The sequence below is a fragment of the Cupressus sempervirens genome, chromosome 7 (assembly GCF_028749045.1).
Source record: "Cupressus sempervirens isolate cs-2001-9-10 chromosome 7, ASM2874904v1, whole genome shotgun sequence".
NCBI classification, from domain to species: Eukaryota; Viridiplantae; Streptophyta; class Pinopsida; order Cupressales; family Cupressaceae; genus Cupressus; species Cupressus sempervirens.
The window spans coordinates 872,194,316-872,221,090 of record NC_143124.1 but is presented as its reverse complement, the minus strand read 5'-3'; the positions used below and the strand labels follow the sequence as shown (position 1 = coordinate 872,221,090).

Below are 26,775 nucleotides of genomic sequence, written 5' to 3'. Positions count from 1 at the left end.
GTTGGCAGAACCCTCATGTCTTTTCAAGATTCGTTTCTAATAGAAATTGCACTTCTTTCGATGGGGAGATCATGCTTCATTTATTATCTCACTACCACACATCTCATATCATGTCAAATGGTCTCCAAATCCCCATGTAAAGCTGCAATATTTACTTCATGCCGCCAAAATCATTTCACACACTCCAAATCACCAACCTCCTCCACTACATACGCATATTTCTATACACCAACTTCAAGTTGCTTGGGTGGCATTGTTGATGTTTGTTAGCTTCTGCAGGATAAACCTATATATTTATATATATAAGTTTATCAAATTATATGAGAGAAATTAATATAATATATATAACAATAATTAAAATATTTATTGTATTAATTATCAAATTAATGAACATGTCTCTTCTTATCCTTCTCATTATAAATAAGAGGTCACTGCCATTTGGAACACACATACCAAATATTATGGCAGTGCTATTACAGTTGCAGCGATCTAGGAAAATCAACATGGTATCAAAGCTAGGCTACAATATATTCAGCATACAAATGAGAAGGAATAAGGAGATGGAACAAAATTCCAAAGATTCTCATATGCAAAATCAAACATTAAACCAAATCAATGTCTCCGATAAGAAGCAAGTCTATCCGCTATAGCATATTGGGGTTAAAGTCAACAATCTACCAAGCACAAATCTGAAAGTAATGTATGGGATTCACTAAATCAATACAAGTCAGAATTGGATCCTGACTTGGCAATAATGTAGATCAAAAGTCTTCGACTAGGTTCAAATGACCAAGTTGGAGAGGTGGATCTTATTTTGATTTATGCATGTTATCTATGTCAAACTGGGCAAGCCAAAGTAGTGAATGCTCGATGATTTCAAGGAACCATGGACTACGTACAACTAAGTATTGAAAACAATAGTTTGAAGTTCTTTTTCTTCTTTTTTTATAGGTAAACGGCCGAAGCCTAGGTAATTTATTATTATTAAGATTCATTATTATTGTGTTAATCGTGAGTAGATTCGAACCCAAGACCTCTCCAATGAGAGGCTTGCAATTTACCGATCCATTGTAGGCTCTTGCCTATAGTTTGAAGTTCATTTTAAGTTAATAGTGTTGGGTGGATATTTTGCAACCGATAGTTTTGGGTAAAAATCCAATCACAAAATAGGATGACCAACCCCAGCGTGTGAGAAAAAGTCTCTCCTACCTTAAAGGGAAGGTTCCCCCTTCTCACCATGCCTTGGATCAACTCAAGGTAAGCAAGAAGTCAAGAGATTTTACACTCTTTCTGGCAACCACCGGATGCGTCCTCTTTCCTTTGGCATCATCTGTAACTCATTCTGAACAATTTGAATCTGTCGTCGTTTTTTTTTTAGTTACTTCTGATTGCTTCCATTGTCTTCTCATGCGGCTTCCAGCCTGACACACACCTCTTTCCCCCTCCTATACTCCAATCCTCCGATGCCTCCAATTAAAATTTCGCAATCCTCCACACCTTACTCACACCTAGCACTTTGAATCTCAATCAGCCATCGTTGGATTAAAAAAACAAGTTCTCTCTTCGAAATTGTTGATCGTTAACTTTAATTCATTGCGTGATTTTTCAACTTTGTTAGATCTGGTGCTCCCTTCTGAATAAGAAAACACAGAATTGCTACAATACAATCTTTAGCTAGAGGAACGATATTGTCTGTATAGTTGTCTTTTACCACAATCCCATTGCCGAGCTTAGCAGAGAAAGAAATTGCCAGAGCCCCCCCACCGCGGAAAGGAGTCAAGCCCACAGTTGAAAAAAAGTCTACGGAGGAATAGAAGCAGTTACAAAATACCCGCGGCCCCTTGCACAGCCCGCGAAAAGAGCGGCGAAAAAACATTAAAAAAAAATTGTGCCCGCGGCTAAGTAAAGACACCCGCGGGGAAGTAAGAATCACCCACGGAATACACAGCGTCCACGGAAAAATGGAAGGCCCGCGGACAAGTGGCCGCGGATAGGTGCCCACGGAGGTTGCCCGCGGCCAGATGCCCACGAAGCACCTCCCGCGGACAGGTGCCCACGGCCAGATGCCCACGAATCACCTCCCGCAGACAGGCGCCCGCGGAGCACCTCTCGCGGACCTTCTTTTTTTCCTTTTTTTTTTCCATTTTTTTTATTTGACAAAAATAAAATAAATAAAAAATAGCACCTTAATTTTGCCTCCAAGCGTCGCCATTCTGCAATGACGACGACAAGGGAATCATCTAATCATTTTGTGACAGTGACGGCGACAGCATCTTCTTGGCACGGTAAGATCCGTTGACTGCATGAGTTATCTCTTCGCCGTGCGAGGTTGACAATTTGATCACTCCATTATCGCCAACCTCTCGGATCTGATATAGTCCAACCCATCTAGCCTTAAACCTTTGCGGTTTGACTTCATTCTATCCGTCGTACTTGAGTACCAACTGCCCCGGTGGAAACCTGTTGAGTCTGAGAGGTTTTTCATGCCACGCCTTACATCTGTTCTGTGTCACCTCCGTTGCCCACTGTGCCTGCGATCGTCGCGCATCTAGCTTATTTCTTTGTTGTTGGCACCCTTCAAGTAATTTTATGGTGTGATGCCTTCTTTTCTTCCTATGCAATCCGTTCACCGTGTACCGAATGGTGGGATCTTTCTTTTTTCTAGGTTTGGACTATATGTTCTTCCCCTCAGCTTCAGGCGTAACCGCCTTTCCTTCTTTCGCTGCTCTGTATTCCTTCCGACACTCATTTTCCTCTTTTTTCTCACTTTCGTCGACCCTTGGCATATTACAACTCGAAAACAATTCATAGTCTTCTATCTGCCAGTGGTAAAGGCCATTTACCGAGTCTAGGTCGTCATCATTTGATCCTCCTTCTAGTGTCAATACTCCTTGGTCATTCGGTTCCATTCTCCTTTTTCCTTCATCGTCATTTCTTTCATCGTCACTATCGCCTTCACCTTCTGAGTCTGACGATGCTGCCTCCTCACCTACCATTTGTGTGTGCAGGTCAATTATGAATCTTTTGCCTCTGCGCTCCATTGATAGGGTATTTCGTTTCCAATCATGTTTTACTTTTGCTTGCACCAACCAATTCTGTCCCAGAATAGCATCGTATCCTTTTCTTTTCAATGGAATGACTACGAAATCCAATAAAAATGGTTGCGTACCAATGGTTACTAGTTGCACCCTCAAGGTTCCTAACGGTTTGATCCCATGCTGGTCCGCCGTGAGCAACTAGAATGTAGGTGGCCAGAGCGTCGGCTTTCCCAACTTCTTCCAAGTATCCTCCGGCAACACATTCACGCGAGACCCTCCGTCGACAATTGTGTCTGTCAAAATGTTTCCCAAAATCCCCATCTTGAAGACCGCCGCATGCCATCCGGATGTGAGTGCCAAGAGCATTGGGTCTGTTGCCATGGCTTCCCTATTGTCCCTTCTTCTGTCCTCCGTTGCTTTCGAAAACAGTGTATGATTCAGAATGGTCGTTCGTAACTGGGGCATTGTGAGGAGGTCACTTATCTTGACCGGTATCTCCGTTTGTAAGATTTTTCGTACAATGTTTTGTTCTACGAAGTTCCTTGCTAAGGTGTCGGTGATGTCCTTCAACTGAGATGTCCCCGCCGACGATGCCTTTGCAATTTTCGCCTGCGCTTCCCCCACTTTTCTCTTTTCCTCCACTTGCCTCCGTGTAATTGCCAGAACCTCCCCTACATCCGTGTTGACAATGATCAAGTTTACTCCAGACTTTGGACACTTGGAATCTTCGTGATCGCCGGGTCCGCACCATCTGCATAATAATTTCCATGTGTTTGCCGCTGTACAATCCCGCGCAAAATGACCCCAAAAATTACATGCTCGGCATTGAACAATCAGCCGTCCGTTTGCATCATACTGAGTTCGACTTCGGCTCCCATTATTATTGTTACTGTTTGCACTGTTGTTATTTTGCCCTCTGTTATTATTCCTGTACCCTCCGAATGTGGCACCTGCGCTATTCGTATTTTAGCTACTGCCCGACGGGGAAGCCTCCTGTGTAAGAAGCACATGCGAAGATCCTCTTGTCTTCATGTTAAAGGGGCACTCTTTTGTCGAATGGCCCATGATCTAACAAATGTCACAAAATTGGTTCTTTGGACACGATCCTTTAGTATGACCGTCGGTCTTACACTCCGTGCACCACAGTTCATTGCCTTTTGGCTCCTTTTGCATGTTTTTAAACTCCTTCATCATGCGGATCATGTCCTTCTGGAGGGCACAAACCTTCTTACTGTTGCCTTCCTCGTCACTGCTATCACCTCCGACAGCCTCGTCGTCATCCGAATCAAATGAGCTAGTGTTCTTCTTCTTCTTTGTTTTCTGCTCACTTTCGAGGTCCAATGCTCTGTTATAAGCTTCCGTGTATGACGACAATGGCACAATTTTCATTTTCCTTCGCAACTTCGAGCATAGGCCTTCCACAAACCATCTTTTTTGAAGTTCGTCTACCGGCTTACTTTCCATTTTGTTTATCAAGTCTTTTAATTTCTTGGCGTAAACGCGGACAATTTCGTTCTTCCCCTACTTAGTATTGAAGATCTCTGCTACAATTTCATTATCATCCCGCAATAGTTTAAATTCTGCCAGAAACTTCTTTTTAATGATATCCCAACTGTTTAGCTTTTGTCGATCTGTATCAGTGAACCAATCAATTGCTACGCCTCGTAGGGTGGCCGGAAATTGCCTCATCTAATCGTCTTCATCAATTATCCCATTTGCCTTCCAGATCGTTTCACATGTCTTGCAATGTCGAATGGGATCGACCGTACCATCGCCATTGAACTTCGGCAGTTTCTCTTTTGGTCTCGCCATCACAATTGGTTTCTGTAAACAGGCGTTGCTCGGTCCTGCAACATTGGCGCTCCACTCCCACACCGGCGGTCTGCACTCCCACACCGGCGGACTGCTCTCCCACACTGGCGAACTGCACTCCCACACCGGCGGATTGCTCTCCCGCCCCGACGGTCTGCACTCCCACACCGGTGAACTGTTCTCCCACACCAACAGACTGTTCTCCCACACCGGCGATCTACACTCCGACACCGACGGACTGCACCCCCACACCGGCGGATTGCACTCCCACACCAACGGACTGGTCTCCCACACCGGCAGATTGTTTTCCCACACCGTCAGACTCAACAGTTGCGAACCTTGGTGAAGAATGGTGTTCTGAAGTTGTCTCCTGCGGGAGTATATCCCGGATGAATAGTTTACTCCACGCTCTTGCTCCGTCAGCACTCTGAGCCGTGCGAGTCAATGCTCTTCCGTCTGGATTCTCTTCCCTTGGCGAACACAAATTCAAAAATTCCTCCCGTGCTTCTTCCACCAATTCCACCCGTTGTCGAGTCTCCTCCAACAATGCCTCTGCACTCCTGTTTCCATCGGCAATCTTCTGGAATCTCCTTCGGCGGTCTGCCTGCTGTACTAGAATTAAATGTTCTCGCGCAGTACGGATTCCATCTTTTCCCTTGGCCTTATTTCAATCCTTGTTAAGCTGATTTGGCATTAATCTTCATTCCTCCCACCTTCCAGGTTCATAAGGCAACGGCGCCAAATGTTTACCGTACTAGTAAGGAAATCAACACATACAAACAATGGAACAGAATAGCAAAATTATATTCGCATATGCCAGACATTACATTACACTTCATAAGATTAATGATAGTAGATGCTTTACAATGATCCCAGACGAGATATAAATACTATCCGCCGAACCTTCCCGAAGGAGTCCGTCGGCCACAAACATTATATCCGCTACAAACTATTTACCCATCGGCTACAGAATACAAAACACCGACGACAGTCATTCCATCGGCTACAGAAACATTGTCGGGACCATCCAGTCGGCTGACAGGCACAAGAGTTGAGAAAAAGGTGGAGGAAAAAATGGGAGCAACTCAACCAACTCTGACCTAGTCTAACTAAAAGAGAAAATATATGGTTACATGCAACTACACATGCTACTCGCATTACATCTTTTACATACACATTTAACTCGCATTACATGTAATTACACATTTTCATGTAATACACCCTCTTCAATTACAATCATGAAAGAAGAAAAAGATGGAAGAGAGTTGAAACAATCTTGAAGGACCTTGTACTTTACGATGCAATCCTAGATGATCACAAGATCGGAAGTTCCTGTACTTTGTACTGCTGCATTCACCTTGATAACCATGGTGTTGCGTCTTTTGATAACCTTTGACTCTTTTTGATGAATTGTCCGTTGTCATTTGAAAACTTGATGTGATCAAACTTTTCTCGTTCAAGTTGTCATGAATTCTCCTTTGTAGATTACCACAAACTAGAGTTTCTGACACTTTGAAAACCTTCTTGACGATGTCCGAATGTAAACTCGGAACAACTTTCCATCAGCACCTTTACCTCTCTTTTTTTTTAAAGTAAAGTGCTTGGCGCATGGGAATGCGTGCAAATGTAGATTGCTGATTTCCAAAATGTGACTTGGGCTTTCAAGATGTCATTGCACGGAAAATGGATTACATGTAAATGCAACATGTAACAAGGGATGAAGGATGAGATGGAAAGCATGGAAATATACGAAAACATATATTTGCTCATGAAGGTGCAAATGCATATGGAGAGATGGAAATGGAAGCGAAAAATAGGATTACATGCATGTGCAAATGGCGTATGAGATGGAAAACATGTAAGCACATTTGTCAGATGAGATGTGAAGTGTTGTGACATGGAAATGAAATGTGGAACGTGATGATGCTTTTGCATGAAGTGAAGCAACAACAAGTTATTGAGAAAGAACTTGCGACTTCTCCAAAGTGGAGAAAACCGACGAGCAAGCACAAAGCACAAAACAAATGCATGCCTTTGGCAAAGACTCAAACATGTCAAGATGCAATGCACTTCAACATTTAAATTCGAATTTGGAATTTCGGGAAATTCCAAAAGTGTGAAAATGAGAGTTTTCATCATTTTTAAAGGCAAAATGCACTTTTCATGGCATATATATGGACAAATGTGCAATTTCAAGCTAAAATATGCATGGAAATAGCAAGATAGGCAAGAATTGATGAGCAAGTTTGAAAATGTCCACTTACGTGGAGGTTAAAGAGCCAAAATAGCAAGAATCGTAGAATTTGAAGACCAATTCTTCTTCAAATCTAGATTTCCAAACATCTTTTTGACTTTTTCCGCACTTGCATTTAACAAAAAATAATGAGCAATGAAGGGTCAAATCTGACATGAAAGTGCCAAGTACATGGTCTCCAAAGACAATATTATGCATTTAAAACCCAAAAAAAATCCCTCTTGATCAAAGGTATGGGCTGGAAATGCATTTTTTTGAGTTTTTTGAACAGAAACATGATTTTTTTATGCAGAACTCAGCCGTTTTTGCAAAAACGTGGCCAAAAATGCATATTTTTGAGTCATTTTTGACTTGGGAATGCAAGAAAAACTTTCCCAAATGCATATACATGGATCAAAATGCAAAAAAGTGGCTTCAAAATGCAAAAAAGTGGATAAAAACCCCAATTTTTTGGGCGCTTTTAGCAAAAACGTGATTCATAAAAGGCATGAAATGAATTCATTTTTGGCTTCTAAGTGCAAAAATGTGAGCCAAGATGTATTGCAAATGATTGAAGATTCCAAAACTCCCCTTCTCCTTGCAAAAACATGATTTAAATCAGTCAAAATGGATTTATTTGAAGATTTTTCCAAAAACATGCCCTTGGAAGGAGTTTGAAAAATTGTTTTTTAGCAAGATATCCAACTATTGTTTGGAAGTTCTAATTCATAGGCCACTTTGTCTATTCTTCTTATCACTTTATATGGTCCATAAAGTTGGGGTCTAAGTTTCTTTGTCCCATTCTTCTTAATGGATGTTTGCTTGTACGGTTGCAATCGTAAGAACACTAGATCGCCTTCCACAAATGATTGTTGCACTCTCTTCTTGTCTACATATATTTTTTGTTGATTTTGTGCATTGTGCAAGTTTTCTTTTAATTCTCTCATAATGTCAATATTCTTTAAGATAAACTCTTGAGCGCTAGGTACCTTGCTTTCTGAGACAACTAATCATTTGAATGTGGGAAATTCATAACCATATAATGCTTTAAAAGGATTCATTCCTATAGACATACGATACATTGTATTATAGCAGTGCTCCTCTAGGTTTAGCCACTTGGTCCATGTAGTTTAATGTCCTGTGACATAATTGCTTCGGTATCTCTAAAGTCTATATCCACTTGTTCACGATTTCTGTTTGACCATCTGTTTCTGGATGATAGTTGGTGCTAGGAGTGAGTGAGGTTTCGGCTAGTTTGAAAAGTTCCTACCAAAATTTGCTAAGGAATTTATTGTCGCGGTCACTCACTATATTCTGAGGCAGCCTATAGAGGCAAAAGACTTCTTTAAAAAATATTTTTCCTATTTGAGGTGCCCTATATTCTGTAAAAACTGAATAAAAATGAGCAAATTTTGTGAGTTTGTCCACAACTACATAGATGTCTTTCCCTTGGACCTTTGGTAGTCCAGTCATGAAATTGATAGATATACTCTCCCAATTTTAATTTAGAATAGGTAAAGTTTGTAGTAATCCTATCGAATGGGATTGTTCAACCTTATTTTGTTGACAAGTTGTACATTCTTGTACATATTTCTAGATGTCCTTCTCTAAGCCTTTTCATGAGTATCTTCCCCTTATATGTTTATAGATGACCTACTAAGAGGTTATCATGATATTCCTTCATAATTGTCTCCTTCATTTTGGATTTTGGGGTCAAAGATATCCTCCCTTTGTAGAAGATAATGTCATTTGAAACTTTGAAATCTTCATTAGGTACCTTCCCTTCTAATACTTGGCTGAAAATTGATCATTGACATAATCTACTATTATCTCATCTTTCCAATTACTGGAGATGTTGGAAATAGTGTTAATATGGGGCATTCTTACGAAGGCATATACTACTCTATTATTGATGCCCTTAACATATTCGATATCGAAATTATAGGCTTGAATTTTGCTTACCCAATTCTGTGGCCTGTTATTTAGATCTTTTTGATTTAGGAAAAAGTGTAGACTATTATGATCCTTTCTGACTATGAATTTTCCAGAAACTAAATATTGACGAAATTTTGCCAAGGCATGCATTATTGCGTCATAAATGGAATAGTGTTTTTTAGCATCATTGAGTTTACGACTTTCAAAAGCTATAGGATGTTTCCTTTACATCACTGCAACTCCTATGCCTCCTATGCCTTCTCTTGAGGCATCGCATTATAATTCGAATGGTATAGAGAAATCTATGGTTAATACTCGACGTGAGCTCATAACTTCCTTTAGTTGTCCAAAGGATTGTCCTGTTTTATCATCCCAAGTGAAAGCTCCTTTCTTGGTTAAGTTCATAAGAGGGGCAGCAATTTTTGAGAATCCGTTAACAAATCTTCTATAGTAGCTACATAGCCCTACAAATCCCCTAAGCTAGGTGAGGGTCCAGAGCTTTGGCCATTCCTTGATAGCTTTGATCGTTTCTTCGTCAACACTCACCCCTTTTTTGTTGATTTTATGCCCACAATTAAGTATTTCCTCAAGTCCAATACCACACTTTGAGATTTTAGCATATAGAGATTCTCTTTCCAAAATACTCAAGACTTCCTCAATATGGTTCAAGTGCTCCTTCTAGATCTTGCTATAAATAAGGATGTCATCAAAGAATATGAGAAGGGATTTTCGTAACTATTGTCTAAAGATGTGATTCATACAAGATTGGAAAGTTGTCGATGCATTTGTAAGTGCAAAAGGAAGTACAAGGAACTTGAAATGTCCATAATGGTATCTTTGGTACATCTTTTTTCATCTTGATTTGTTAATAACCAAATATGAGATCAATTTTGGAAAAATAGCATGCTCCATGTAATTCATCAATTAACTCATCAATCCTAGTGATAGGATATCTATTTTTAATAGTTTTTTTATTTGATGCTCGATAATCAATGCGCATCCACATAGTCCCATCGTTTTTCTTTACAGATACCACTGATGATGCAAATGGGCTTCTACTCGGTTGAATATGGCCCATTTCCAAAAGCTCTACAATTTTTTCTATTTCTTCTTTATACTTGTGTAGGTGTCTATAGGGTGTGGTAATTACGAGTTTTGCCCCTTCCTCCAATTTTATGGTGTGTTCAAAACCTCTTTTTGGGGAAGTCCTGGAGGAGTATCTTCAAACACATTTTTATGTTTCTCAAGGATGGGTTGAATTTCTCCATGGTAAGTTTTCACTTTAGTGGAATTTTTATCTAGAATCATACATTCAGCTATCATTTCCCCTTGGTCATGTTTTAATATTTTCTCCATTTTATTAATGTTGTCAATCAGGATTGCCCCTATAACAAGATGCAGAATCTAGCTATCCTATTCAAACATTGAAACTCTCTCAGGTGGTGGGTTGTCCTAAAACGAGAGATGAATCTCCGGAAGCTAGGTCGGTTCCTAAATAGTGATCACCTAAAACCTAAATTGTATGCGGGAAAAGGGATGAGAAATGAATGACAAATAATGAATAATAACCTAAATGAGGTGATACATTGATGATTTTGTATGTAACTTTAATCAAATCAACACAAATTACCCCAGATACAAATGATTCACAATACTCAGACAAACATGCAACTACCAAAGTGATTCTATGCAAGGGCTCGAAATCTTCTGCTTTGAAACGAAAACCTAGGCTTTACCAATTTTCAACAAAAAAGAACAAGGACACAAATAAAGACTTGTAATCACACGTATCAAGATTCTAACATGCAATAAGGAATATAACTTAAATGAAGGATGAACACAACATAAAAGTAAAGAATCCACAATATTGCACGAGAATCAATGAGAAGGAACCACTGAATTTGTATAACCAATGCTGAAAAACCTCTGCTACAAATTGCTCTTACAATCAACTCAAAATTTGCAATGTGCAAAAATTTGAATCCGAAAGAAGATGATCATAATGAGGTGAATGTACAATAAATAGAGCTCAAAACCCTAATTCAGATACCAGAAATATGCATAGAAAAAATAAGTTAAAATTGATCCAAACTATGAAGAAGCCCTTGAAACGGCTCTCAACCACCTATCCAACTGACAACAACTGGAAAATTGCCTCTAACTCCTCAAAATCATGCATAGTATGTATAAAAGAGGCTCCCATAACGAACTGCATGCAAAACTGGCCTTAATTGCTCCATATATTGCCAAAAAATAGCACTAAAGTGCTCCATTACTGTATAGAAAACTCAAACTGTCCTTTGACCAATCATGCATGTGAACATTTCTAAAAAAGACTCTAAAAATACCAAAAATAGCTCCATACTTGACTCCACAGTCTAGAGTTCGACTTGTGAGTCCAAAAATAGCCACTGAACTTCATACCCTTGCATTTAGGCATTAACAATTAAAACTCACCCTTAACCTCTTTGCTATTATTGCACTTAACATTAATAAACTGATTTATTATTATCAATTTATTAATATTAATTACATATTTAATGCAAATTATAATAAATGCATTCTATTGTTTAAAGTAAAAATCGTTATTAATTAATTGATTTGGTAAGACACCAATTAATATAATAATAATTATCCTTTAAACAAAATAATATAACATAATAATCTATATATTAACATATACATGATTCTAATGTTAATATATAAACTACCATATTGTTTTATCTAACACATTCTAAAGAATGGACCCGAAATTTTATCAATAATGCTTAAGGGGCTATCAAAAGGCAAAAACACAATCATTCTCAACATTTTGAATTGGGAAGATGCGAGAAACGAATAGGGTTAAAACCCTAGCCGCCATGAGAGTTTCTCCTTGCGATTTTCTATTGTTTTGAGTTCGGAAGCCATGAATCTGCTGTTATTTCTTGTGTTGGATGGACGTCTGCTTGTTGTCCAAGTCGTGGCTGATGGTATCCTGCATCTCGTGGCTCCATTTCTATTCCGTGAGTTTGATTTTTGCTATTTCATGGTTATTGTGGTCGTGAGTGCTCTGCGTTTACCTCATTTTGTGGCTCTTGGATGGTTTTTATTTCTTGCTCTGGCTGTGTACATGGTCTCGATGAGGGTTTTTCTTCTTGTTTAATGTCTTCATTTCTATTTCATGGTGTTTTTGTTGTTGATGTTGTGACTCCATTTCATTCACAAGTTCCTCCATTTGATAGCTCTATTGTTGATTATCTTCACAGCTAGTCATGAGCTACTAGTGCTAATTCGTGGGTTTCCTCACGTTATTATGTGACTCTCAAAGTCGTGACTAGTTATAATGTTTGAGGATTATTTCCTTGCTGTTATTCGACACCATGTTTTATCTTCTTGTGGCTCTCATTTCGTTCATGGCTTCATTTACACTAGCCGTGAGTTTCATGGGTTTCTTGTTGGGCTGTTATATTGGATGTGGGTGATCACTGGTATTTTATGTAAGTTCTTTTACCTCCATTCTGTGCCATCACTGTGATGTAAGTTATTTGTTGTTGTTATTACTTCAGATGCCATGGCTGTTGTAGCTGAATATTTTTCATGGCATGAATATTTACATCTTGATATTCTCTATGCTGTGATTGCTTAAAATGCTTGCTTATTCTGAATTTGAAAAGGAGATCTGGAAGTTACATCTTCTTGTTTCTGTTTCATAGTTGCTGTGAGATCTTCATTATCTACTAGCCGTGAATTTCTTTGAGGGTTTAAGGCTTGCTCCTTTTATATCTACTTTCATAGTTTGCTCTTATATATTATGGCTCTCATTCTCCATTGTTAGTTTAGCTTGTAGCTTTGCTCTGTCTGTATATATTCTTTGCAATCGTGACTAGTAGGTATTTGTGCATTCTTTTGAATTTCAGGCTTCTCTATTAGAAAGAAAGAGATTTGTTTCATTTTGTGTAATATTTTCAATTGCTAAATCTTGATTTACCAGAATCAATAAACTTCTTTACACCTCATGATAAATCTCCTCTGATATGAATTCATACCTGTTGATTCATACTTCTATTGTATTAGAAGCTCACACTCTTCACCACCATTGACTGCCTTTTGAGGATAAAAATAGCCAAAATGATACCACTTATTTCTCCTATCACAAGCAAGTTCCTTATCTCGTATCAGACTGCTGTCCTTCTGAATGAACTAGCATTAGTTTTCATAGATTCTAAACTGTTTTTATGATACTTCTCTGTTCTAAGATGCTGCTATTCTGTGGCTTATTTTCCTTTTTCATTGTTGTGACTCCATTGTTCTAATTTATTGAAGAATCACTCCAGCATTGTTTGAATGAGTCACATACTTTGACTATGAAAGAAGGAATTTCTCCATAAATAATAGTTATCTTATCTGTGAAATCTGTCCCAAACTGTGTAACATAATACTTATTTTCTGTACATACATTTATTGCAATCTTTAATGATATTTAAAATTTAATCATTGATAAATGAATGTTAATTATTTTGTATATCTGAAATATTTGTGGCAGTAATAAAAAAACACTTATGCCTTATTGCATTAATTATTGTCCCAGTATACTATTCAGTGTATGAGAGTTCAATCTATAAAAGATGATTTCTTTCCAACCAAATTTAAAGAACACAAAGCCTTATTGTTGCTTGTTGTAGCTTTATTCAGTTTCATTACATATCTCAATCTTTTCCATAAAATCCCTGTTGTTTGACACATTTTTACTTCCTGCTTGTATACTTGTCGATTTTCAATCCCTCCATGATTCAACTGAAAGGTTTCATACATGTAACATATGTATGTCCCTTTGACAATCTCTGTTTACTGCATAGGTTCATTAAGAAATGCACATAGATAATGAACACAAATAGCAGAACTCCTTAGATTATTCGCATGTGCCAACAGATTACATAACTGGTGATAAGATGCTTTACAATGACCCAACAGGGTGTATAAATACTTTCTGCCAAACCTTCCAGAAGAGGTCCGTCAGCTACAAAACAATCCTAATCTAACCGTCGGCTACGACGGCATAACCCAGTCGGCTACAAAATCTTTACCGACGACAACACCCTGTCGGCTACAATTTCTACTGACAACATCATCCCCCCCAAAAGAAAAAGTCGTCTCCGAACGACAATTACAAGATACTCGAGACAAATTAACACACAAAATACATTAACTAACTAACTATAACAAGATAAATCTGCTTCTGTCACATCCCTTTCACATTTGTTCTGTGCTTGCACCAAACTGATCTCCAACCCACGATGCATCTGTAGCCTCTGCCAACACAATACTATCTTCTTAGTCAAGCTGACCTTGATAGCCACCTATGCTGCCAACTCTAGGTACACTGAGCCAAGTGTTGCTAAACTGCCTTCAATTGGATGATCAACTCCTCCCAAGCTCTCTGTGCATCCACCACGACAGCCTCACATCCAACACCCACTCCAAGTGCCTCTGGTACACAGACACTCCATGCTTGCAGCAGCTCCAAGTCTTATCAACTGGTCACACTTCCCACGATTGATATCCGCAACGATTAGGGGTCTAAGGGGCAACATCCCTTGCCGCCAAGACCAAATTAGCACTCTGAAAATGACACAAAACTTCATGGAACACACTATTTCTGTGATTTGCTTATGATTCTACACTCTTTCTGGCAACCACTGATATTTTCCCTTCCCTTTGGCATTATGTGTTACTCATTCTGAACAATTTGAATCTGTCGATGTTTTTTTTTTTTTTTTTTTTTGAGAACCTCCTATCACCCTTCTTCTACGTCTACCAGTGTACTGCAATCTTCCCGTGGGTCACCTTCCACGGCAAAAGGACCTTTTGAACTGTTTCACCCATGCGTCACCTTCCGCGGCAAAGGTGTTCGCAGACTTGTGTCCGCGGCCATGTAACCGCGGGACACCCTACCCATGGAACACTTAGTGTCCACGGCGCAGGCAATGTCCGCAGGACACCCTGTCCGCGGGACACTTGATGTTCGCGGCCAATGCCCACAAGATACCAAGTCCGCGAGACCACTTCTTCTTGGCAAAACTTTCTTTCCAGACACCTGCATGATCATATCCGCCAGCACAACGTAATCATATTCTTGAGTTATCCCCGTAGCCTATCGTTTCAAAGTGCATTGAACCACAGATCACTTCTCCTAGAGTTTGTTCAGATTATACAATCTTTCCCTCAAGCTTTCCATGTCGCGTACCATGAAATTCGTCAACTGCCATTCCTTGTCGTCAATAGTTGTATTCTTGATTTGAAAACCTTCACTCTATACCGCTAAAGCTTTTATTAAACCCTTCCTCTTAGTTTCCTGTACAAATCTGTTTTCCTTGCTGCCAGCACCTTTCTACTACATTCGTGGTGCGTTGTAACTCTTTCTTTCCACACGGTCTGTTCACTGTGTTCCGGACGGTGGAATTTTTCCTTTTTCTGAGTTTGTATTGTATATCCTTCCCTTCTTCAGCCGTAACCTCCTTTGCTTCTTCCGCTTCTCTATATTCCTTTGGACATTCATTTTCCTCTTCTTTCTCACCTTCGTCTACCCTTAACATATTACAGCTTGGAAAGAGTTCGTAGTCTTCTATCTGCCAGTGGTAAAGACCATTGACAAAATCCATATCATCATCTGTTGATCCTCCTTCCAACTGCAGGACTCCCTCCTGATCTGGTTCCATACACTGCCTCCCTTCATCTTCTGCTTCAGAATCTGAGGACAAAGCTTCTTCCCCCCACCGTCTGGGTGTGCAAATCAATGACAAATTTCCTCCCTTTGCTTTCAAGTGATAAAGTGTTTTTCTTCCAGTCATGTTTAACCCTAGCTTGAATAAGCCATCCACAGCCCAGAATGGCGTCATATCCTTTTCTCTTCAGCGGGATCACGACAAAGTCAAGCAGGAATGGTTGTGTGCCAATCGTCACCGATTGTGCCATCAGAACGCCAAGAGGTTTAATGCTCTATTGGTCTGATGTCAACAACTGGAATGTAGGTGGCCACAACGTTGGCTGTCCTAGCTTCTTCCAGGTCTCCTCGAGTAAGACATTTACGCCAGACCCTCTGTCAATTATTGTGTTTGTGAGAATGTGTCCGAGGATCCCCATCTCGACAACTGCAAGATGCCGGCCGAATGTGAGGGCTAGCAACATTTGGTCTTCTCGGCCTGCATCAGTTTCCTTCCCTCTACCTTGTTCTCCTGGTATCCTCGGAGCTGGTGCAATATTTGTGAGAGCAAATTGGAGCTGGGGCATTGTAAGAAGCAAATCATTTATCTTGACCCGTACCTCCATTTGTAAAATCTGTTGTACGATGTTTTGTTCCGCGGAGTTTCTTGTCGAAGTGTCGCTGGTGTCCTTCAACGAAGATGTTTCCGCCTGCGATGCCTTTCCAATCTCTACTCGCACTTCTCCAAATTTCCTCTTTTCCTCCGCTAGGTCCAGGTACTCTTTTGCTTGCCTCTGCGTAATCACCAAAACCTCTTCTTCATCTGTCCCAACAGTGATCAAGTCTACTCTGGATTTTGGACACTTGGCATCTTCATGATCGCCAGGTCCGCACCATCTACATAACAATTTCAGTGTGTTTGCCGTTATACAATCCCGCGCCAAATGACCCCACAAATTACATGCTCGGCATTGAACGATCGGTCGTCCATTCGCATCATACTAAATTCGACTCCTCCCGCCATTATTATTGTTATTGTTCGCATTGTTATTGTTGTTTTGCCCTCTGCTATTATTCCTATATCCTGACGTGGCACCATCAATGTTTGCCTTTCCATTCCCTTCGGACATGGAAGTTGCCTGTGTCAGGAGCACTTGTTGAGGTCCTCTGGTTTTCATGTTAAAGGGGCATTCCTTTGTCGAATGGCCCATGATCCGACAAATATCGCAGAATTGGTTCTTTGGAGAGGATCCTTTAGTATGACCGTCGGTCTTACACTCTGTGCACCACAGCTCACTGCCCTTTGTCTCCTTCTGCATATTTTTAAACTGCTTCATCATACGGATCATGTCCTTCTATAGGGCGCAGACCTTCTTGCTGCTGCCTTCATCGTCGCTGCTATCTTCTTCGGAAGGCTCGTCGTTATCCCAATCAAATGAGCTAGTCTTCTTCTTCTTCTCTGTCTTCTGCTCACTTTGAAGGTTTAAATAAGCTTCCGTGTATGACGACAACGGCACAATTTTCATTTTCTTCTGCAAGTTTGAGCGTAGACCTTCCACGAACCATCTTTTCTGAAGTCTGTCAATCGGCTTATTTTTCATTTTGTTTATCAAGTCTTTTAATTTCTTGGTGTAGACACAGACAATTTCATTCTTCCCCTGCTTAGTATTGAAGATCTGTGCTACAATTTCATTATCATCACGCAACAGTTAAAATTCTGCCAAAAACTCCTTTTTAATATTATTCCAACTATCTAGCTTCTGCGGATCTGTACTAGTAAACGAGTCAATTGCCACACCCCGTAGTGTGGCCGAAAATTGCCTCATCCAATCGTCTTCATCAATTATGCCATTTGCCCTCCAAATCGTTTCACATGTTTTGCGGTGTCAAATGGGATCGGCCGTGTCATCACCATCGAACTTCGACAGCTTTACTTTTGGTCCCACCATCACAATTGGTTTTTGTAAACAGGTGTTGTTCGCTGCCACACTGTGGGTTTGCACTCCTACACCGACAATCTGCACCCCCGCACCGGCGGACTGATCTCCCACACCGACAGACTGTTCTCGCACACGGCCGGTCCGCACTCCCACACCGGCGGACTGTTCTCCCACACCGGCGGTCCACACTCCCACGCCGGCGGACTGTTCTCCCACACCGGCGGTCTGCACTCCCACACCGGCGGACTATTCTCCCACACCAACAGACTATTCTCTTGCGATCTCAACAACTGCGAATGTTGGTGAAGAAGGATCTTCTGAAGTTGTCCCCTGTGGAAGTGTATCTTGAACAAAGAGTTCACTCCACGCTCTTGCTCCATCGGCACTTCGAGCCACACGAGTCGATGCTCTTCCGTTTGGATTCTCTTCCCTTGGCGAACACAAATTCAAGAATTCCTCCCGTTGTCGAGTTTCCTCCAACAATTCTTCCGTGCTCCGGTTTCCGTCTGCAATCTTTTGGAATCTCCTTCGGCATTCGGCTTGCTGTACCAGAAGTAAATTTTCTTGTGCAATACGGATTCCATCTTTTCCCTTGGCCTTATTTCGATCCTTGTTACGCTGATTTGGCATTAATCTTCATTCCTCCCTCCTTCCAGGTTCATAGGGCAACGGCGCCAAATGTTTACCGCATAGGTTAATTAAGAAATGCACACAGATAATGAACACAAACAGCAGAACTCCTTAGATTATTCGAATGTGCCAACAGATTACATAATTGGTGATAAGATGCTTTACAATGACCCAAGAGGGTGTATAAATACTTTCCACCGAACCTTCCAAAAGAGGTCCGTCGGCTACAAAACAATCCTAATCTACCCGTCGGCTACCAAATACACAATCTCAGACGACATAACCCAGTCAGCTACAAAATCTTTACCGACAACAACACCCTATCCGCTACAGTTTCTACCGATGACAATCTCCTCCTGTCTTCAATCTTTTGCTACGGTCCAACTAGAGGGTCCCATACTTGTAATTTACGTATGCCCCCTCAACAGTCTCCCCATGTCTTTAGTCTTCGCCTTTACATGATTTGACCAAAAGGTTTCACACTTGTAATTTTAGCGTGTTCCTTCAATAGTCTCCTCAATCCTTTAGTCTTCACCTCTACAAATCTCAGTTGAAAGGCTTCATGCGTGTAATTTATGCAAGATCCTTCAACAACCTCAAACTTCATACCTGCATCTGCACATGAAACAAACTTATTAGCATAAAACCTGCTTTGCTTTCAAATATTTCTCTTGCCTTCACATATTTTAATGTAGTTATTTGAATAACCATGTTGTAGGAACACTAAGTAGTGTAGAGATAATTGGAAAGATTTCCATTGCTCAGTTCATATGAACTAACCCTCTTTTTTTTTCATTTTTGAAAGTCTATTTCCAAAGGGAGATGTGGACTCAAACCTTCTTCAACATTCAAATCAACGATCCTTCCATTCAAGCATTGGACGCCTTTCCCATTATCTTATGAGTACTTTTCTGTTTACACAGTATGTTTATTCAAATTTTATGTTGGGAGTTGAGAATGCTTATGTGGTATGTGAATGCATTGTATTAAGTACTATTTAAGATTTGAACACTTTGTACCTTATCAAAACAATTTTGAATATCTCAATATACTATTTTGGTACTTGTATCTCGAATAAAAATGATCAATTTTTCTTGTTTATTGATTTATGTACTTTACTTTCCGCATCCATTTCATTCTGTAATATGTATGCTCAACAACTTAAAACACCTAGCATAGTATAAAGGCAAGCATAAAATAGTAATTTAGGAGGTATGTTAAATTGGTAACAATTACACGATACTATTTTTGGAGCTCCATCAGGGATTCCCATCAAAGTTATTCTTTTCCCTTCATGTTTGAAACATATTTCAAGATTTGGTCCATCCATGATAAATCATCCTAGCAAATTTCTCCAAGGCATAACTAGGATGATATCATTTTTGTATATTTGCTACATAAAATTTTCTTTAAATTATATGTCCACCGGTGGCAACCTCTGCTTGTGTAACCATCTTGGTGCAATGATCTTTGGTTCCATTTGCCAAGTTGACCCTAAAACCTTCAAAGTCTTGAGCCTTTAGCCTCCCTTTTGCTACCAAGTGTTTGCTGATAAAGTCATGAGAAGCTCTTGTATCCACTAATGCAATTACCTTTTGACCTTTATGTACGCCTTTAATCCGGAAGGACCTATTTTCATCTTGGGATATGACTGCTAGTGCTCCTTATTCTGAATCCTCCACTCTTGCCCTTTTATTTGTTTCTTCAATTTGATTTACTTGCCACCTTTTACGTCGGTGACCCCATCCCCATGGTTCCCTGCACTTAAAGCATAGATATTTTTGGATTAACTCTTCCCTTTGTGAGCATTGTGACTACTGCTCCATGGTTAATTACATAAGTAACATTATGGATATCAACTTCCCTAATATATGAAATACTCATGGTGGAATGCGTAGTACTAGACTTTTCTTTCTTATGCATTTATCTTTCACCAACAACATCCCCTCTAACCATGTCCTTCATAGAAATCAGCACTTCCCTATCACTATTTACTTCTTTGTTACTCTTCATCATGTCATCTTCTTTAGAAGAAAATTATTCATCCTCCATTTTCTCATATCTAAAACGAACACCTTGCTTCCTTAATTTTTTTAATTTCTTGGTGTAATGTCCCCTTTTTTTAGCCTCTTAATGGAGTTCTTAGCCTTTACATTCTCTAAAGGCTAAGTGAAGGAATGAGGAGAAATTGGTTAAATTAATTTCTTATAAAGTCATTAAATAAATTAAAATTAAAAGGTGACTTTATATTTAATTAATTCAATTAAAAGTGACTAAAGTTAATTAAATAAATTAAAGGAATCTTCTAAAAGGAGGAATTAAATATTATTTTATTTCTTCTAGAAGGAGGTCCATCTATTGGAGCAAAAGAATAAATAGGGAGGGCAGCCTCATTGTTAATCATCGAACATGTTGCCATTTACCCTATCAGACAACTTGTGGAGCCAAGGGTTTCTGTAATTGCTACACTGATCGTTGAGAACGAACACTCCCATTGATTTGCCGAACTAAGGTGGTGAAATATCTTCCGAACTTTTCATTGTGCCAAATTTGTGGCCTAAGGCCAGATTTGTGGAGTAAGATTGAAGGAATGAGTCAAACATTGATACAGTACAGATTTGCTACAGTATCGCTGCTATAGTGATGTTGCCACAATGACGTCGCTATAGTGATTAGCTACAATGAAATTCGGATATTTGGAGCAATTCCAGGTTTTAATCTATTACATTTTGCATTGTTTGAGAGTAGATATTTAGGGCATTGGTAGGGTTGTTTAAATCTGTTGTAGACTGATTTATATCAGAATTTCTTTTCAGGAGTTGTCAAAGGGAATTAGAATATTAATTAACTCATAGCATGCATTGCCTTAAGTCTCATTGTTGAAGATGCATATTTTTTCATTTGTAACCAATGTTTATATGTTCCAATAAAATACAAAAAAAATATCTGCATCGCCATTGTATAATTATTTGGAGTTTGCAAGCATGTCTCTTTTAGTTTGGCATTTAGGAACAATCAGCATTCAGATCAGCATTATATTCCTTGTGTCCAAAGTGTTTGACGAAATGTTAAATGACAGAAATATTAAAGAATTTGGTATTTGTTGAAGTTATAATGGGTTGGGGTTATTATAGTTGGTTCACCCATTCCCTTGAATAATCAATCACTATTTTCTTCAATATGTTTAAGTTTGTCATTTTAGACTGCAACCAAGTTGGTGTCAGAATAGATTTATCTTTCTCTTGCTCATAATGGCGTTGTATGTGGTTTCCATTTTACTTGATTAAGGATTTAAAAGGGATTGCACTTTATCATGAAGTCCAGGGACAGCTTTGACCACCTCTTCCTTCTAACTCCAAATTAATCAAAAAGGTTTGCTCAATAGTCCTCTAGATCAATTCTATGCTTGTACCCTTTTTCTTAAGTTGTGGGGATCTCATGAAAAGGATAAAAAAAAATCTAAATTTGTATATTCCAAGCTGATAGAATTGCAATTTTGTGTTGGTTGTTTTTGCTACCAAGGTTATAGGGCATATCTTGACATCTTCCCAAGCATGACAGGAAAGTTTACATCAGGCCTATGTTTCTCCTTCTAGATGAAGTCAAACTTGGACAATTGTGTTACTACCTTTAAAATACCAATTTGTTAGTTGGATACCTTGGAAGTTTATAAGCATGATATGGGCATCCTTGAATCCTAAAACATGTGATGGCTGGGAATTCGGAAAACTATGAACCGTACTTTTCTATCGATGTCATAGCTTCTTTGATAATCTTTTGTGTAAGCCTCCTTGTTGTAAACAAGTGAGATATATTGAGAATGTACCATTTACCCTTCTATAGTGTCCTTTCTCATGCAGCTGCAACTATGGATAACAATCATATACCTTGAGTTGAACTGTCCTAGCCAACAAGTGCACCATATAGCAAAACATAAACTGTACTTATCCTTCACAAGTTCCTCAACTTCATATCCAAGTTGTCATTAATCATCTTTGCCTAGGTTATAATTATCAACCTAGCTGAAATCTCCTCTATGAAGTAGAACAATCATCTTTCAAACAGCACCTTGAGGTGTCCTTGTGATCCTATTCAATAGAAATATCATATCACTATATTCCTCCCTAAAATCAGGACATATGAGCTTCTTTCGTAGCTATAAATGATTTTTCCTTGCTTCAATTATGTTAGTCGTAATTCAGTAGTTGAAATAATACTTATGCTTGCTGTTGTAATTAGTAATGGCAATGTAATGTATTGGTTCTTAGGTAATTGTACAAAATTGGAGACGGTTGGCGTACTCAACCAACTATCAAGAACTTTATATATAGCTGGATGACACTGGTGAAAGACTATTGTTGTTGAGATGACATTGCATGGAAAAGAAAATTATCTTTCTGCCAATATTAGGTGTATGACTTATTTAATTATTATGCTCTATGAATATTTTTGTTTACTCTATGCAAGTAACTAAACACACCCCATAGGAAGTAAAAATTTTGGTGTTGTTGCTTGTTCGAGGCTAAGATCGGATAGAAAAAGGTGTAATGGAAGAATAAATGGTTGACCGTTTGAACAAGTGCTTATAACTGAAAGTGACGTAGAAGAAGAGGAAGTAACAAGAGAAGATTAATAGACGCAAGACCTAGTACCTCTGTGGGAAGTGTTGGTCATCTAATACATGCAAAGGGAAGCCCACGAGAGAGAGGTACCTAAAGGCACTGTATTAGTGCCATTGTTGGCGTTGTTGGTGACTGCTGAAGGATGCACACCTTTCCTATACAGGCTGTGATTGTTGTCATTTAAAACTCAAGGTGGAATGAAGCAATAAATTTGCAATTCATTAATGGCAAGACTGTTCAGAATATGATATTTGGCATTATTAATATTGAGCTATTTACTTGCATATTCCAATATTTGAAACATTCATATATTCTGAAAAAAAAAAGATTGCAACACATTTCAAAACAAAAAATATCTTATCCAGCATTACAGTAGTGTGAGCCAGTTGGGTTATTACAGTATCTCGTCAAAACTTTTGACATTAGCTCCTTGCAACATCATTCACATTCTATGTGACTCACCAAGCGTTGTTGTACCTAGTAAACAAGTCAATCATACAAGGGTACGTCGGCGACTACTCCTATTCCAATAGTTTACATTCACCATTATAGTATGGCCCAAGAAAAGCCACATTATTGCAGATTAGTAACCAAGAATAAAATCAGGAGAACCTCTTGAAGGGGTAAACAAGGACTTTCCCGATGCTCATCTATTCCAAATAGCAGTCCTACCCCCTAGTACAAGAATATTGGTCAATATCCATTAACTTCCATGTTTCCCTAGAAGATGCCACCAAGTGAAAGGAAGTTGGCTCTGAAAAGAAAAACGTTCCAACTCGTAAATGGGTTGTGTAACATGAGACCTGACCAAGTCTTGTGCAAGTATGTCATGGAGGAAGACATTTCGAGTGTACTAAAGGAATCACACAAGGATTAGCAGAATGGTACATGAGGCCCGATGCCACCGTATGGAAGGTACTACTAGCAGGGTTGTGGTGGCCAACACTACACACTGATGCCCCTGAGTGGGTGCCTGGATGTGATGCTTGAGAGCGGGCAAGCCCATAAAGAGAGACTTCATGGTGGTGCTTCCCTCACGGCAAAAGGAGTTGTTTGAAAGGTGGGGCTCCAACTTTGTCAGACCCCTGAGGGTGAGTGTTGCACGGATGCAAGTATATAGTGGTGGGTATGGTGTACTTGACAAAGTGGGCAAAAGCAAGGGCACTCCCAAATAACACCATACTTGGCACAGTTCGATTCCTTTATCAGCATATTGTAACCCGATTCGGCATACCCATATCCATCACAAGTGATTAAGGGGTACATGTCGTAAATTAGGTAAATTAGGTAATTTGTCAAGCCTGTACTACCCTCAAGTTAACAGACAGTCTGAATCTAAAAATAAAGTGTTGGTGTTGATCATGTACAAGACTTGCGAGGAAACAAAGGGAATGGGAAGAAAGACTATCTGCAGTACTCTAGGCGTACCAAACCACTTACAAAGTAACAACACAGCGTAACAACAAAGCATGCCCACAAGATACATTGTACCAAGCCTGAGAGTTGCATTAGAGAACTAGCTAGGAGATATGGAAAGCCTAAGGGAATGATTGTTTAACCTATTGAAGTTGGATGAAAGACAGATGGCAGCACAATGGGCGGCAGAATTGGCCCAGTGGTGAAGACATTTTGGCACAACAAGTGCCTTCGGTGGATAAACTCTCACCTAGGACAGTTTTGAAATATAACAATCGTAACAAGGTTAAGCCCAAGAAGTTCAAAGTTCGTTTCCTTGGACCTTATAAAGTAAGGAAGGTGGGAAACAATGGAGCTGTGAAACTTACTAGCCTAAATGAGAGGCCTATTAAAGAGCCAGTAAACAAGTCCAAGTTGAAAGTCTACCAACTAAGGGAGCTTGGGCAATTGATCATGACAAGGAGATCAAGGAAGACTTAGCAATCACAAAAGAAGCATTCAAGGTGTGGAAAATAACTCCTATACATTTGAATCTTGATAGCAATATCACAATTTGACTAGTTGTGGAAAATATCTCCTACTTATCAAGTCAAGCATTATTAATAATTTTCAGAAGGAACCGAAAATAATCAGAACAAAAATTCTACAGAAAGAAAATCATGATAATTTAATGAACAGATTCTGTATTTGCTCATGGCATTAAAGTTTTAAAACATACTTTTCTTTAATATTTATAAAAGTTAACCATCTTGGAATGTAGTATGTTTTCTTGAATTTTATGAGAAAACATATATTAACTTAACATTTGTTTGCATTCCTATCACAAGGCAAAAAAGAAAACAGGAGCAGAGAATGATTGAAAGAGATCAGACAGTTTCACCTATTCCAACTCAAGTTCAACCAAGCTTAGTAACCATCATGCCAGATATAGTACAAACTAAATAATAAGAAACGCTTATTAATAAGAATCATAAACTTGTACAAGATGTATGTGTAAGAAAAACTTGGTTGTAACCAGGCTACAATCAGCTATATCAAAATATATGCAGTGCATATGAATGGCAAACAGAGAAAAGCATATGCATGTACGCAACATACAAATTAAAACCTTAATGGTTACTACAATTTAATTTATGCTTCTTTGAGAGGATAAATATGAAACCATTACACAACTGAACTTTCTAACACTACATGCAAAGGTAAACATTTACCTCTCCAAGGCTTGTTTTAGGAATTCACAGTTCACCTCAAAATAATAACATGTATGCTCAGTCTCTGTGTAAGCATTCGAGGAGCCACCATGCCTTGACAAGTATCGATCATACTGCAGTAAGATCCAACTAATTCAACTCAAGAGGAAAAACAACAGATCATGATCTGCACATATATATTTATGTGGACAAGAAAGGTTAACATGATATGAAGCCAGAATGCAATTGGTTACACATCAATTTGTATTATACATGTGAAAAAACAATCATCACTCTTTCCACATATCTTATCGTTACTGTACATCATGGTTATAAATTGCAAACTGACTTTACAATAAATAATAGTGGTATGAAACTCTTAAGAAAGAGTTTACAGCTTATAAAAACTCTTTCACTTGAGAGTTGCACGGTACTCGTTGGAGATTGGCAAGTAAAACCATCTCCAGTTTCAACTTTAAACATTGTTGTCACAAGCAGATATTTCTCACGTTAAACTAAAGATGACAGAAGAATATGATGTCACAGATTAAAAAAACTTAAAACATGCTTGTAATACATCTATATGTGTCAAAAAAGGGAAATAAACTCCAATTGATCATGATAAGCCTTAACCTAAAGTTTCCCAATGTCAGAAAAACTAATTGACCAAGTTCATCACTTAAGTCCCCTGATTATCAATTATAAATTAGAAAATTTACAAATTTTACCCAAATGATGGTTTTCCTATCAACCTATCAACATAGCTTTAACAAGATTTTAAAAATTAAGAAATAAGTACTCCAACACCGTAAAGTGCAAAAAGGTAACAGGAGTTTTTATGGTCACTGCCAAATAAAACTTGCTTATAATTGAAACTATGATGCATGAAAAAAGGGAATAAACTTGAATTGATCATGATAAGCTTTAATCTAGAGATTCACAATGTTAGGAAAACTAATTGACCAAGTTCATCACTTCAAGTCCCCTAAATATCAGTAATTAATTACGAAATTCACATATTTTGCCCAAATAACAGTTTTCTGATCAACCTACCAATTATAGCTCTCATGAAATTTTAAAAATTAATAATTTAATAAATAAGTAGTCCAACACCATAAAATAAAAAGGTAACGGGAGTTTTAAAGTCACTGCCAAACAAGACACTGACTTCACTGCTAAGAATAAAGAAAGATTATTTTACAGAAATTGCAATCTCTCATTCTTAAGTGTACACAAACTGAACCAAAACCATAATCTGACATTGAGTAGCTATGTGG

General features: G+C 38.9%; 1 protein-coding gene across 1 annotated transcript in view; it reads right to left on the bottom strand.

Moving 5' to 3' along the window:
- The window catches only part of LOC149550229 (Insulinase (Peptidase family M16) family protein), a 245,853-nt gene that overhangs the window by 171,375 nt on the left and 47,703 nt on the right, over positions 1-26,775 (bottom strand). The window contains exon 4 of the mRNA XM_089793326.1: positions 25,520-25,632. Within this exon, the coding sequence (XP_089649452.1) occupies positions 25,520-25,632 (113 nt within the window). The remainder of the gene's footprint in view (positions 1-25,519; positions 25,633-26,775) is intronic.